The 14,366-nt window shown below is 43.8% G+C and overlaps 1 protein-coding gene across 4 annotated transcripts; it reads right to left on the bottom strand.

Annotated features, from left to right (window-relative positions):
• Positions 1-1,768: 1,768 nt before the first annotated feature.
• Positions 1,769-14,314, bottom strand: OGFOD1 (2-oxoglutarate and iron dependent oxygenase domain containing 1). 4 transcript variants are annotated; one of them, XM_059668007.1, is made up of 14 exons: positions 14,090-14,217; positions 12,650-12,747; positions 11,653-11,798; positions 11,446-11,492; positions 10,697-10,797; positions 8,949-9,065; positions 8,067-8,158; positions 7,754-7,882; positions 7,350-7,463; positions 5,904-5,983; positions 5,337-5,650; positions 3,407-3,529; positions 2,874-2,932; positions 1,769-2,172 (listed from the first exon to the last, which is right to left on the bottom strand). In XM_059668007.1, exons 3-14 carry the CDS (start codon positions 11,785-11,787, stop codon positions 2,011-2,013), a joined length of 1,473 nt encoding a protein of 490 aa, XP_059523990.1. In that variant the 5' UTR covers positions 11,788-11,798; positions 12,650-12,747; positions 14,090-14,217; the 3' UTR covers positions 1,769-2,010. The 4 variants fall into 4 exon arrangements, with proteins under 4 accessions (XP_059523990.1, XP_059523989.1, XP_059523991.1 ...); XM_059668006.1 differs by lacking the exon at positions 12,650-12,747 and having other exon boundaries at positions 14,090-14,313; XM_059668008.1 differs by lacking the exons at positions 12,650-12,747; positions 14,090-14,217 and adding an exon at positions 13,877-14,050.
• Between the last annotated feature and the right edge of the window lie 52 nt (positions 14,315-14,366).

Below are 14,366 nucleotides of genomic sequence, written 5' to 3' on the forward strand. Positions count from 1 at the left end.
CTGTAAGTGCAAAAGACAGCCTTAATATACTGTGTTATTTTCTGTAATCCCTGAAGTAGTAAAGAATCTTCTGCGTCAAAGGTGCAGAAATTGAAATGCAGGGATTAATTACTTGCCAGTCATAGAGCTCTCGGCAAAACTCCAGTCCTCCTGTTGAGCCCTTTTCAGTTTCAACCATAGTCTTAACTCTAACCTCTACCTACTGAAGTGAAAGTCTCTACTTGGCGCTGGTTTTAAATTGTATGGCACTTTTCTTCTGTAGGGACCCTGATAGCACACTCTCATCTCACCATTCTCTTGTTCTTTAGTCAAAATACTTCCTTCTTAGACCTTAAAGTTTTCACGGGCAAGGCTTGATGGCACCAACCAGAAGCAAGATATTGTAAGTGTTTTTTCACATCACTCCGATCCCCTTGATACTAGTATCTCTGAGCTCAGAGAGGCAGACTATTGCCTACAGGGTCCCACAGCTTGGCTTGGTGAGTCATGTGGAGGTTTGAAACCAGGTATTCCAGGCCCTTTCTGCTATTTTTAACTGTTCCCAAGCAAGTAGGACTGGATGAGATGAAAGTGTTCATAGAACATTCAGTTACCTTCCTTTCTTAGAAGTCACCATATTCAACTTAGGGATGAGAAAAACTCCTTATCAGTTACTTCCCTAGGTTTCTATCCTGATGGAATCTGGTGCCTTCTAGAAGCTACACTTTAAGCTCTATTTTGTTGCTGAATTTTGTTGAAGCTTTAAGTGAACACTCGGCCTTTATGTAAAAGCTGATCTTGAGGATTTTGCTACCTGGGAGAAAGCTTTTCAGTCATATTTTGAGCATCCCTTTGAAAAAGTCACCACCACCAGGTACTCAATATTTTAGAATGGTTTGTGTTATTTCCCACCATATTTGCCTATCCACACACATGAAGGCTCAGCTGAAATGCTCTCTTCTCGGGAGACCGTTCCTCTCCCATGTGTATTCCTTAACCCTCAATACATCCTGTTTATATAAATCTTAAGTCCCTCCTAAGTGAGAGCAGGGGCTGCGTCTTAATCAGCTTTATCTCCCCACAGTGCTGAGCAAATGCCTTCAGCACATACAGCATCTGCTACTCTCCCTGAGACTGTCTGGTCCTCAGCCAGCCGTCAGTAGTTTTAGAAATCAAAGAACTAGGAACTTTATAACTATTATGCAACTCTGGACATGCTTTACAAGAATGATTTTCAACATTATTGAAGTTCTAACTTTTATAATTAGCAGTTACAAGTCTGCCAAAGCAGACTCCTGTGATCACAGAACTAAATTATCTCCCATTTCACTCTGAAACTAAAGTACAAGATGACACCCATGCAGCCTGTTGTTTTGCATTTTTTCCTCGTTCCCATCTGGCCCCTGTCCACACTATGTGCTCAGGCTCCTCAGTTATCTTTTTATTTGTATGGTACAGAAATCTGCTTTTCCTAAAATGATACCACATGACAGTTCCTAAGTAATTTTCAGAACTGTCTATGTGGACTGACTTTGTGTCAATCAGAGAAGGAATCAGTTTTTGTGGGAATGTTCAGTGCATGAAGACTGGAGCGCCTGCCTCTGGTGTCTGTCAAAGACTCTCCCAACAGGATTTGTACATTCTCACTCATTAGTAGTGGTAAGTATATATAATGGCATTGAAGAGACCCTGCAGCCAAAACTTCCTGCTAAAAAATTACTGCTCTGGGAGAGAGAACCCAAGAGTTGGTATGTTTTGGTATTCTGTGGGGAAGGAACTACATGTGGTGAAATTGGTTAAAATGGTAAATTTTATGTCACATATTTTACCACACAAAAAACCCACATTTAAAAACTCCCCAAGCTCAAGGTCTAGACTGAGGACAATCACTGTGAGTCCTATTGAAGGCCGACCACGTGGTTTTAAGAAGTGTCAAGACAGGTTACCTTGTCGCTCTCCTGTGCTGGATGCCAGCTCTTCCAGCCTTTCCAGTGCCGATGAAGGGTCTCTTCTCAGCTTCGCCCAGCCCCGTCATTCATAGTAGACGAATGAGAAGTCCCAGAAACCTGTTCTGTTTGGGAAGGTTTTCTTTCGTTCTAGGCTTCGGTGGTTAACATGCTTGACAAATTTAAGCGTCTCTCTATCTCTGTAGACCAATGCCAAAGAATTGTTTTCTGGATTCACTGTTAGCAGCTGAAACAAGCAAATACAGTGACACATCAGAACACAGAGCTTATTCTAAACTCTTCAGTGATTCATCACTGAACACATGAATATCAAGTACTTAAGTCTGGCATAGGGGACAGTAAAGAGCTTTAACTAGGAAGAGCTATTGCTCTGGCTGTCAAGTCATTTTCCAACAAACCCCATTCCAATACATACCCAGAAAAATTTCACCTAATGCATTCATTTATTACATTGAAAAACTGATGGGAATGTACCATGTGGCTCTTAATTCATTTGGAATTTCTTAGGGTAGAATAAGTAAATCTTAGTGATTATCGTTTAGCACAGTGGTTCTCAACCTTCCTAATGCTGCGACCCTTTAATACAGTTCCTCATGTTGTGGTGACCCCCACTTTCATTGTTACAAATTGAACATAAGTAAAGCATAGTGATTAATCACAAAAACAACATGTAATTATATATGTTTTCCAATGGTCTTAGGCGACCTCTGTGAAAGGGTCTTCGACCCCCAAAGGGGTCGCGACCCACAGGTTGAGAACTGCTGCTTTAGCATCTTTGTTCCATGTCATGTAAAATTACTAGATCACTGCCAGGCAGACCAACATGGATTTATCGGTTAAAGAGATTGGTAGTTCATAAAAATTGGGCTTTTGAAGAAGGAAAGCATCAAGAACTAAAAAGATAGTTTGCTATCAGGAGCAGCTTACCTCTTCATCTTCCCCTTTGGCAATGTAGGAAGTAAAGCCACCATATTCAGGCTCCCAGCCTTACAAGGGGAAACAAACAGCGGTCAGAAAGCTCTCACTGCAAGTGTCACATGTGCTGCTTAGACCACTGATCCCATGCTGCGTGAACGGGGGATTGGGAGTCTAGTAGTAACCAACCCTATGACTTAGGAGCCTGAATTTACCATTCAATCAACACTAAAGAACTGAACACTAGAACTAAGTGTAAAATTAAAGGACAATTACATAAAAGCTGTAGATTGGGGAGGGGGGCATTCTTGGAGGGCAAGTATGTATGTTCAGTCCATCTCCCACACCCTGGTCACAGGTACAAATCCTACTTTGAGTTGGGAAGCTGAAATTCACGACCCTTAATGCTCCTCCCAACACTGAGCTCCTGTGTTCTGAGATCCTGGACAAAGCACATGCTTCTGAACTGGTTCAGTTGGAGAGGGGCATGCAGGAGAGACTGCCCCCTACAGGAAACAGTCACTGCTTCCCATCCTCCCTCCTACCTTCACAGCCACAGTAAAGAAGTAAGTCCAGAGCAAATTCAGTCTTGCTGTTGTCATGGATTAAAGTGTAGTGACCAGTCTGCCAACGCCTCAGTTCCCCCTGGCACGTGGGAACACTTGATTCTAAGAAAAAAGGAAAAGGTCAGAAAATCCTATATAATAAAAGCCTAATATGCAAATTGACTGAACAGCAGAACGACCAGTTGCTATGATGAGCACCAACACCAGGGGGCAGACGCTCAATGTAGGAGCTGCCCCCAGCCTGCAGGCCCCAGGCCAGCCAAGGTGGGTGCCAGCGAGGCCCCCCGATCAACCTGCCAGTTGCCCCACAGATGGGCCCTGATTGCCAGCCAGGGCTAGGGAACCCTTCCTGTGCATGAACTTCGTGTACTGGGCCTCTAGTATGTAAATAACCTTGATACCACTGCTAGATTGCAAGGGAATGACAATAATTTGTTTTTCTAAACATTCTGAAATTGACGTTATTTTTTTTATATATATTTTAAAAAACAAAATTAAAATTGTCAGGTCTGGGTATCTTACTGAATTAACACTGCTTAAGTTGCCTCAGCAACTTCATAGCTTTTATTACAAAAAGCTTTTTAACTTTCCTTTAAGATGCTAAACTTGGTAAACAGTGACCTTTCTCATTTACCTCTGTACTCCCCCCTGGCTCTGGCCAGGGCCTTGTACACAGCAGATGCGCAGTAACAGAATAAACACCTTTTGGTTGCTAGTGTAAATTTTCTTCCAAGTTGCATGTTCCCATAAAAGCGAAATAAAAAAGGAAAAGAAGTGGAGGAATACTTTGGTTTCTCTAAATATCTGTGGTGACCAAAGTGACAGTACGGCAGACTAAAGACCCTGAGTTATGTTGTGTGTGGTTAGCACCTCACACTGCTGGTCTCATTTCCACGGTATCCACCTCCCTCATCTTTGCTCTTCTGACTGCACAGGGCCCTTCTCAAGACATCAGAGTGGAAGCAGGGCAGGTAAACTGACTAGAGGAGCTGGGGAACAGACTTTCTGATTTGATTTCATAGGTGCGATAACATTTAAGCTGAATTTGTAGCTGCTCAGTTAATGCGGCCAAAATTCCCACAGAAGTGTTACCTCTTAAATGTCTTGTATTTTTCTAGCCTTACTTTTAATAATTCCTCCTCTCTATTAATCCAATTCCAACAAGTTTTTCGTAGTTTGTTATTGGTCATTAGCAGAAATAAGCCGCTCACCTTCCTCTCCTTTATGTTCTTGGGTTGAGAGTAATTTTAGGCAAAGCCAGTCATATCTCTCCCCACCATTTGTACTAATAAGATATACCAGCCGTTCCTCCCATCTGGGATGCTCTTCCTGCAGATTCTTCCTACCATTGAGATCTGAGCTTAGCCGAGAGCTCCCGACAGGCTTTCCCAGGTTGCCCATTCACCTAAGAGGCCACTCTGCCACTCCACAGCACATAACCTTATTGAAATGATCTGTATAACGTGTCATTATTTGACGTTTTAGTTGTTGGCGTATACAATTAATCTATCCTCACCTCTTATTTTTTTAAAATATACTTTCATTGATTTCAGAGAGGAAGGGAGAGATAGAAACATCAATGATGAGAGAGAACATCTATCGGCTGCCTCCAGCATGCCCCCCCACTGGGGATGGAGCCCACAACCTAGGCATGTGTCCTGACCAGGAATCGAACCGCATGACCTCCTGGTTCACAGGTTGATACTCAACCACTGAGCCACGCTGGCTGGGCTGTCCTCTCCTTTTAGAATGTAAGCTTCAAGGACAGCAAGGACCTTGTCTGTGTTTTTTCTCCAGTTCCCAAAACAGGACCTAACAAACAGTAGATACTCAAGAAATATTTGTTGAATGAATGACTGAATGGTGAGTGCTGACTGGAAGACCAGGACAAGTCATGACAACAGCTTACCTTCCTTGGCTTTGTTTTCCTCTGGCTCTGGGTCTGCCTGTTCATTGCTCTGCTGGCTGTTGTTGCTGGCAGCTGCCAGATTATTCTCTGGCTCCGAGGAGCTATAGCTCGTCCCTTCTTCAGTGCTCTCAGAACCAATGGCTGCTTCTCCCTCTTGTGTGCCCTCTGTCTCCTCTTCTTCGGAAGGGGCCAAGAAATGAAGTTTCAGGCCTGTGAAGTTGGACAGCAGCAAGAACAATGCCTCGGAGCGAAATAACGTCATGCAGTCCTGGAGACTGTCGGGAAGCGTGCTCTCCTCGGCTTTCTCATAAAACCTGGAAAGCAGCAATGGCAGTTTTCAGCAAAGCCACAGATGTAAAATTACTCATGGAATAAAAGCTGACTGTTAGCTTTGTGCCTCTCCCCCTCATTCTTGGCATAGTTTACTAAAGCACACATGACAACAGTGAGCTTTTGCTCGGGCCTGCTACTGGATGTCCCTGGGAACCAGATATCGTTCGGGAAGTGAGCCTTACAGACAGGAAGGTGCCACATACAGAAGCAAATGTCTTGGATGATGGGTTCTACCTTTTGTTAGGGGGCCCTCGGCTGTTCCATTTCACACCTCCTTTCTCCAAAGCCTCACAGACCGCTGCAAATTTCTCGGGCTGGAAAATGAGCAAATAAAGCAGCAGTCAGCAAATCTCCCCATGACCCCACCCTGGTCTTGTTGGTGTCGAAGCTCTGCAGAATCATCTGGCTGATTCTTAAAGGGGTCAGCTGACTCTCACCCCTTTCACACAACATTCCCGTCCTGATATGGTGAAGCCAGAGGAAAGATGGGATAAATCGTCAGCATGCTTTAGCCAAGAGACCCAAGTGTCCATTTGGACCATTTCCCTAAATAACTGTTTATCTTATATCAGATTGCTCAACCTCTCAAACCCCTTCATTTATAAAATGAGGATCATAATACAGACTCTGTAGTTCATAAGATGTGAGGGGGAAAAATTAAAGCAAAACAGTCAATGTCATTACAATGACAATCTGTAAGCAATGTGGATTCTCTAGGCCTCAGCTCATTTCTTTCATTTAATCAACGCTCTAAACTTAAAACGTTAAGTTCAGTCCAAGAAGTAGGTTAACCGACTGAAATATTTTCCATAGGAGCTATGTACCTGCTTAATGCAGTTTTCTAAGGAGTGTTCTGAAAATAGTAGGCCTATCACCAAAGTAGGCAAAGGATTCCAAAGCATGCTTTAGTTAAGCTGAATTACATAGGGTTTAAAGAAGTTTATTTTCTACAATACTTCTAAAATTCCTTAATACGCTACTGTAAGCTATAAAATTCAGAGAGAGAGAGAGAGAGAGAGAGAAAATATGTACTGTCTCAACCTTTTTCTCATGGAGGAACCACTCTTGAGACTGTGATGCCATGGGACTCAGGGTCAACTGTGAAGCAACACAGCAGTGACATGATCTCGTCTGGCCCTCACAACCCTTCAAGATGGACAAGGCAGGTTTAGAGCTCAGGGACTGAGTGATCTGGTCAGGCGAGTAAATCACAGAGCCAGGATATGAATATAAGGTCTCTGACTTCTGCTCTAGCCCTCTTCCCACTATAAAGTGCTGCTTCATCACTGTCAAACATTCATCAATAGGTGCTGATCAATTAGCAATCTGTCTCACTAAAAGTCCTAGTATGCACCATATTAATCAAGTGAATAGGAAGGGAATGACTCATAACTCCAGTGTAGAAGCTTCTCTACCTCTCCTCTCTCCCCCTCTCTGTGTATCATTAAGATTCTAGAGAAATGGGGAATACCCAAGGGACTCTTAACCCACTAAGCACACAACTGATACCAACGCTAGCTATTAACATCATTTCTATGTTTTATCTGAAGTAGAGAATGACATAAACATTCTAACCAGGCACAAAACAAAAACAAAAACTCTTGGTGATGACTATTCACCCACCCAAGAAGCAAGACTGCATGCCAAGCAAGACATACCGGACAGGACATGCGGACCTACCTTAAGGAACTCCTTTAGGAGAATTTCAGACTGTTGTTCAAACTCTTCTTGAATTTGAATTTGGTAATCCATGTCCAGATAAGTAGGGTTGATCCACTCATACAAAATTTCATGCTTACAAAGAAACAGCAGATGCAAAAGGTGAGTTAATTCCTATTGCTTTTGTTCTCACATCATTTCACAGTAGTAAAATAATACATGCAAATACTCAATTTATAATTGTCTCCTTTTAAATATCAAGTGCTGGGAAAGTGCCTGAGAAGGACACCAGCCAAGTTTATCTAAGGAAAGTGGAAGGGCAAGCTCAAAGCCTGGTTTCATTATCAGGAATAGCCATTTTTGAAACCACAAAAACACCTGGTCTGCTACAGCCGCTAAGATAAGAATCTGGCACTTATCCTTACATCTCGCGGGATATGAGGGCTCCGAGGTATGGGAGGTTCAAAGTAGGTGGGAGGCCTGGTCAGAGAAGGACCATGAAACCAGCCGCTTATAGACAGACGTGACTTTTCTTCAGACAGGACTTCAGACACCTGAAAGGACAAAACCAACGGCACATCAACCCAAAGAATGAGGGAGGTTACCAGCCAAGCACAGTAACTTCCAGATCCTTCACGCTAGGAGTGAAAACAATCTGGCCCGCTAGGTCTAATGGGAATGAGGGACTATAAGGCATGAGCCTTAGTGCTCTATACAGCTGTGGCTTACAAGCCTTACCTGGTGAAAGGACACTGGAGACACTTCGAAGAAAACCAGTGTGTTCCACGAAGGGATAAGGGACTTGACAATCTGCTTTGGCTGGAAGTGTTCTGCACCAGGAGAGAACATACCCACAAACCAGTTAGCACTTACCACTTCCAGGCCACCCCGTTTCACCCTGACAACCTCAGATTTCTACGTGTCTCTAAATGTACCCTTGTAATCCCCAAATACCACCCTTCCCGCTATTTCGCTCACACTTGCTAGTTCTGCCAGGTGACACCTGTTCCTCCTTACACCACCCATCTACTATTGGATGAGGGCTGACAGCTTCCTGGAGGCAACCCCTGGGGTCAGTCATTACAATAAAAAACCCCGATGCCCAGCCAGCGTAGCTCAGTGGTTGAGCGTCGAGAAGGTCACGGTTCGATTCCTGGTCAGGGCACATGCCCAGGTTGTAGGCTCGATCCCTAGTGTGGGGCATGCAGGAGGCGGCCGATCAATGATTCTCTCTCATCAGTGATGTTTCTATCTCTCTTTTCCTCTCCCTTCCTCTCTGAAATCAATAAAAATATATTTATTAAGCAAACGATAAAACAACCTGACTTCCTGTCAAATGGACTGGTCCAGGCAGATTCACAGGCAGCTGTACATGGTCTCTGCTACCCTTCCACGGTCTGTATTCAGATGCCAGGTCTGACTGCTCATCTAAATTAACTCTAACTTATCTCTGGAGTGATCGTTATCTCAAGGACACCTCAGGGAGGCCCTTGTCATGGTGGCATCCACTCCTCCTGCAGCAGCCACTGTAATCATGGCTTCCATCTCCTTGGAGTGCAGACACTGTGCATAAGGATTGGGAAGTGGCCATGGGTGTTGAAGAGCATGCGTGTGTCTTACCATCAACGCTGTACAGATCCAGGGTGCCCCCCAAGCTCCTGTCCCAGGGAGGAACCAGGTAAAGGATGAAGGCGATCCGGCGCCCCTCCAGCTCATCATCGTGGCAGAGCAGGGCATCTGCAAGTTGAATGCACAGCTGCATGTCCCTGCGCAGACAAGGAGCAGCTGGGACCCGACCCTGCATTTGTCAAGCGTTCTGACATTCATCTGTAATGTCAGCTCCCCCAGCCTTACAGTGACACTGACTTCCCTTTTATAATTATAGAAATAAAACTGCCAATTCTCAAAACACTGAAGAGCATGTATGTGGTTAGACATAGAGAGAATCACTAACAATATTTTTACATATTTCTTCCATATTGTTTCTACATACGTGTTTGCTTTAGAAAAGAAATGGTATCTTTTGGTGGTTGTTTGTGGCCGGCTTTTTAAAAAATTACTACATGGCAAGTGTGTTTCCATATACGTTTCATCTCTTAATGGCTGCATAGTTACTTTACTCTATGGATTATGAATCACTCCCTCCCCCTTTAATCAATCTTCTATGTTACGTTGTTCTCATTTCTTATCTACTAATAATGTTTCAATGGAAATTATTGCACAAAGATCTTTTTGTACTTGTTCCCATTAATTTCTCGAGTTAAACTTCTAAAACCCATGAGGTGGGGTTGAGCAAGGTGGGAGCCGTGCAGGGTGGGAGAGGAAGGTATGCTACAGCGAGTAAATATATTAAAGATAATGTAACCCAGGCTTCTCAGTTGAAGAAGGGAATTATAAATATGAAAAAGGAGAACTCTAGAAGGAACCCTATGCAATGTATGATCCTGGACTGGATTCTTTTGCTGTAGAGCACCAAATAATGGAACTAACTGATTTTAATGGATTATCACTATCACGTAGGAGAATGTCCTTGTAGGAATTACTGAAATTATTCACGGAGCATAACAACCGTAACCTACTTTCAAGTAAAACAGGGGAAAAAAGGATTTGTACTATGTGTGCCACTTTTCTGTTAAGTTTGAAATTACTGCAAAATAAAAAGAAAAAATAAAGTTAAGTAATCATCTGATATGAGTCTTCAGGTGTATCACCAAGTTATCCTTAAAAAGTTGTTGCTAAGTTAAACTTCCCAGACAGGAGTTAAATCCAAAACAACAACAAAAAACACACTTTTCCTTCTAGGCAAAATACTAAAACATGTTTTCCAAAAGACATGTAGATGCTCAGAATGGGAACTGGGAGGATGCACCCCAAAATGGTGACAATGGATACCTCTGAACAGTTTGGGGGGCGGGGGTTTGACAAAGAGCAGGTGAAGGGGACTATCACAGTATATTTCTATATTGTTTGAATTTTTTTCCTTAAAGAGTATATTCACTTATTACCTTCAAACTTAAAAAGAAAAAATGACATTGAGGGAGGCATTTGTCCTTAAGCAGTCTAAGAGGAGAGTTTACAACATCACCTCTGAATTTCCCATATTGTTGGTATGTGGAAAGTTGGTATGTGTGTTGTCAGCATTTTTCTGAAAATATGGTCAATAGCTTTCATCATATTCCCAAAGAGAACCACTGCCTTATACCTTCCAATATGAAGGGCATTTCTGTCTATGAGCCAGGTCAGATCTTCCTTATTAAGATCCTAATGATATACAGGGACACAGTCCAGGATTTTGATACACTGACACTATCTGTCTTCCTACCATTGTTTAGATAAGGCCTTTAAAGCTTCCAGACATCAGATCTTACCTGAGAATTCATATTTAGCACAGGACATGTCAATGGTTGATTCCAGGTCAATCTTGGAAATGTCAGAAAGCCACGCCCGGAAATCTTCAAACAGAATTTTCCTAGAAATGCAAACAAGATAACTCGTGATGTCACACTGTGGCCTACATGTGGGTAAATGCCACAACTGGTTTTTCCTGGAGGTTGCTGTGTCTTCAAGAGATCTATTCCCCAGAGTCTCCTTCCCTTTAAATTTGCATAGTTTAGGGCTAATGTTCCCAGAGCACATCCTTAATTATTTGCTGAGGATAAATTTTTATAAGTAGAATCACACTACAAAAAGAGAAAGCCTAATTTGAAGGGCTTTGGTACATCTTTCAAAACCACTTCTAAGAAAGACTGCAGCAGAGTATAAAGGTATCTATATTTCTGTCAACACGGGAGTTTTTGTTTTTAATATTTGCCAACCTAATTTGTGAAGAATGGTAACTTCAGTGTTAATTTGTTTCCTCGACTACTCACAAAGCTGAACATTTTATCACTGAGAATTTGGACCCTGGGATCAGAGAGACTCAGGCGTGTATCTTAGCTCCCTCGATTCTTACCCAGGTGGCCTTGAAGAAGTTACTGAATTTCCCACAGAGGAGGCGGTTTCCTCCTCTACAAAACAAGATAATACGTCCACAGAGATTTAAGACATAACATTTTAAAGCATTTACTAGCCGGCCTGGCACATAGTAGGCACCCAACAAATACGACCACTTGTTTACCTTAAAGCACGGATGTGAGGCTCTTTTCTCTTCTTCAAATCGTCAGACTTGATCATGAAAAGAGAAAAAGAAGATTTCCTTCATCTATGAGTCACAACATCAAGGCAAACCCAATCTAAAACCTCAAGTGCAAAGGTACAGAATGATTTGATTTTTTTGTAAATAAGTTTCTGAAGTGGAAGAACTAATGGAAAAGGTCATAAATACCTGCTGGAACTTATATAAATCATTATACTTTTCATGGAAGTCCAAGCTCAAAAGCTCCTTCTGAAGCCCTTCCAAGAAGTTTTGACTTGGGATGAAGTTTGGGATCACGCAATGAAGAAAGGGGTCCATGTCCATGATAATGGCTTCTGTTGGGAAGAAAACATTACGGCTTATTTTTCTTTTGTATTTTTGACCCCTGAGTAGCATAGTACAGAGAATACAAAAGGGGATGGTCAGGAATTTTCAGGAATCTAATACCAAAAGTCTCAGATTTGGGGGATGATAAGCTGTTCCCTTTTTTTCTTTACCCACCCAACACTACTTTTTAATGATACTGTGCTTAAAATAAGAGGCCTTAAAATGAGTATAGGTGATATTACTAAGGTAAAGTTCCTGCTCTTTGGGGGGCGGGAGGGTCCGTTTAATGTTTACTTGTTGAATTGAATATATTTTAAAGTCTTAATTTATCTGCCCCCCCCCCCACACACACATTTAAAATGAGAGTAGCAAATTAAAAATGAGAATAGCAATACTGGCTGGCAATTTTCCTCAACCCTTTTTCTTTTCCTAAGTTACTGTCTAAGGCAGTTAGAACATACATACTTTGTGGGTTTTTTAAAAACAACAACAGTTCAGACATAACCCCTTCTAATTCACTTTCCCCACTGCCTCTGGTGGGTTAGATTATGTACCCATCTAACAATCACCCCTAGCCACCAAGCACCAAGCACAGTGGTGCTTTGCATGCAGTATCTCATTTAATTTTCCCTACCACACGCTAAGGCAGGCACGATCACGGTCTCCATGCCACCAATGAGGACATTGAGAAATCCCTGCGTGTACAGACCTTGCACTTTAAACACTGAGCTATCATGTCTCTCTTTTCTTTTCTAATTATGCGGGCATCCTGGTATAGTTAACAACAGAGTTGGCAGAAACCAGGCCCAGGATGCCAGCCAGCTTCCGGCTGCTGTTCTCCCAGCAGTGTAACACTTACCTAGGTACGAGGCCACCTAGGCAGCTGCCTACGGCTGGGGCTGGGGCTATCCCTTTCCCGGTGCATTCAGAGCCCCCGGGGCTCACCGATTCAAAGCACTTCACCAAAAACAAAAGCCACGCGAACTTTAGAAGGGAAAGCATGATGCATCGAGTGGAGTTCTGCTATAAGGCAGTGGTTCTCAACCTTCCTAATGCCGCGACCCTTTCATATAGTTCCTCCTGTTGTGGTGACCCCCAACCATAAAATTATTTTCGTTGCTACTTCATAACTGTAATTTTGCTACTGTTATGAATCGTCATGTAAATATCTGATATGCAGGATGTATTTTCATTGTTACAAATTGAACATAATTAAAGCATTGTGATTAATCACAAAAACAATATGTAGTTATATATGTTTCCCGATGGTCTTAGGCGACCCCTGTGAAAGGGTCATTCGACCCCCAAAGGGGTCGCGACCCACAGGTTGAGAACCGCTGCTGTAAGACGATATATGACGCTCAGGTTGGAACCGTTCATGGTAGGTTCCTCCCTCCCACAACACACTTTACTTTCATAGGTCACGTGGTTTGATCTATCTATTATCTGTCTTATCTATTCTACTATCTATTCTTCTATCTATCTATCTATCTATCTATCTATCTATCTATCTATCTATCTATCTATCTATCTATCATCTATCTATCTACCTACCTACCCACCTACCCACCTACCTATCATCTAAAACCCTATACAAATCGACCGAACTGCAGGACTGGTCGCTATGACGCGCACTGACCACCAGGGGGCAGACGCTCAAGGCAGGAGCTGCCCCCAGCCCGCAGGCCCCGACCAAGGCAGGAGCGAGCGGGGTATAAACAACCGAGCAGCTCCGGTGCCCGCTGCTAGTCGCTCAGATGCTCTGGCTGCACTGTCATGGGACCACCGAGCATTTCCGTCAGAGGAAACCATCACCTAAGCCACCCAAATATGTGTCCAAATGTTTACTGGTCCTTCCTCGGAAACATTGACACAGACACGCGTTAGCTTACTCGTCTCATTCAACATCTTTCCGAGGTAAACACCATTTAGCTACCCCATTTTACACAGCAAGGGACTGAAATTTTAAAAAGTTGAACCCACTACCAACCAGTCGAGGGATTCCAGAATTCAAGTAGTCATCTTTGGTTCCAGAATCCAACTCAGAACGCTCACGCCCGCCACGTCCCCAAACTCTCCGACCTACATGTCCGCCTCTTCTCGGGCTTCCAGATCCACACTGACCTCGCAATGAAAGCGGGGCAGCAGGCCAGGCAGGAGGGTCGGAGGCGCCAAAGTCACGCTCTCTCCAACGGCCTCTACCCTGGCGGCCCCGCTGCCCCGGGCTCGGCTCGAGCGCCAGGGCTTTCAGAGGCCCCAGACCCCGCGCGGTGGCTCCCCGCTCACAGCACCCGGTTACCGTGACTGAACGGCGCCCTGCCGCTCCAGGCCTCAGCCACCTGCTTCTTCAAGACTTCCTCCGTGACCGCGTCCGAAAACGCCACCATCACCTCCTTCTTCCTCTTCTTCCCCACCCGGTCCGGGTTAGGGTCAGCGGGCCGTTTCCCATTCATCTCCTCAGAAGCTGCAGACCCACGCCACACACACCAAGCGGCTCACGGAGACTACAATTCCCAGAATGCGCTCTTTCTCAGCGCCACCCAATAGGAAGCGCCGAAGCAAGAGAAGGCGGAACC

This window comes from Myotis daubentonii, chromosome 15 (assembly GCF_963259705.1).
Source record: "Myotis daubentonii chromosome 15, mMyoDau2.1, whole genome shotgun sequence".
NCBI lineage: Eukaryota > Metazoa > Chordata > Mammalia > Chiroptera > Vespertilionidae > Myotis > Myotis daubentonii.

Coding starts and splice junctions, on each gene's coding strand:
- OGFOD1 (XM_059668006.1), bottom strand. CDS start 14,243: ATGAATGGGAAACGGCCCGCTGACCCTAACCCGGACCGGGTGGGGAAG. Junction 9,066..10,696: donor TGCTAAATATGAATTCTCAG/GTAAGATCTGAT, acceptor TTCAACTTGCAG/ATGCCCTGCTCTGCCACGAT. Junction 5,651..5,903: donor CGAGGGCCCCCTAACAAAAG/GTAGAACCCATC, acceptor GCTGCTTTCCAG/GTTTTATGAGAAAGCCGAGG.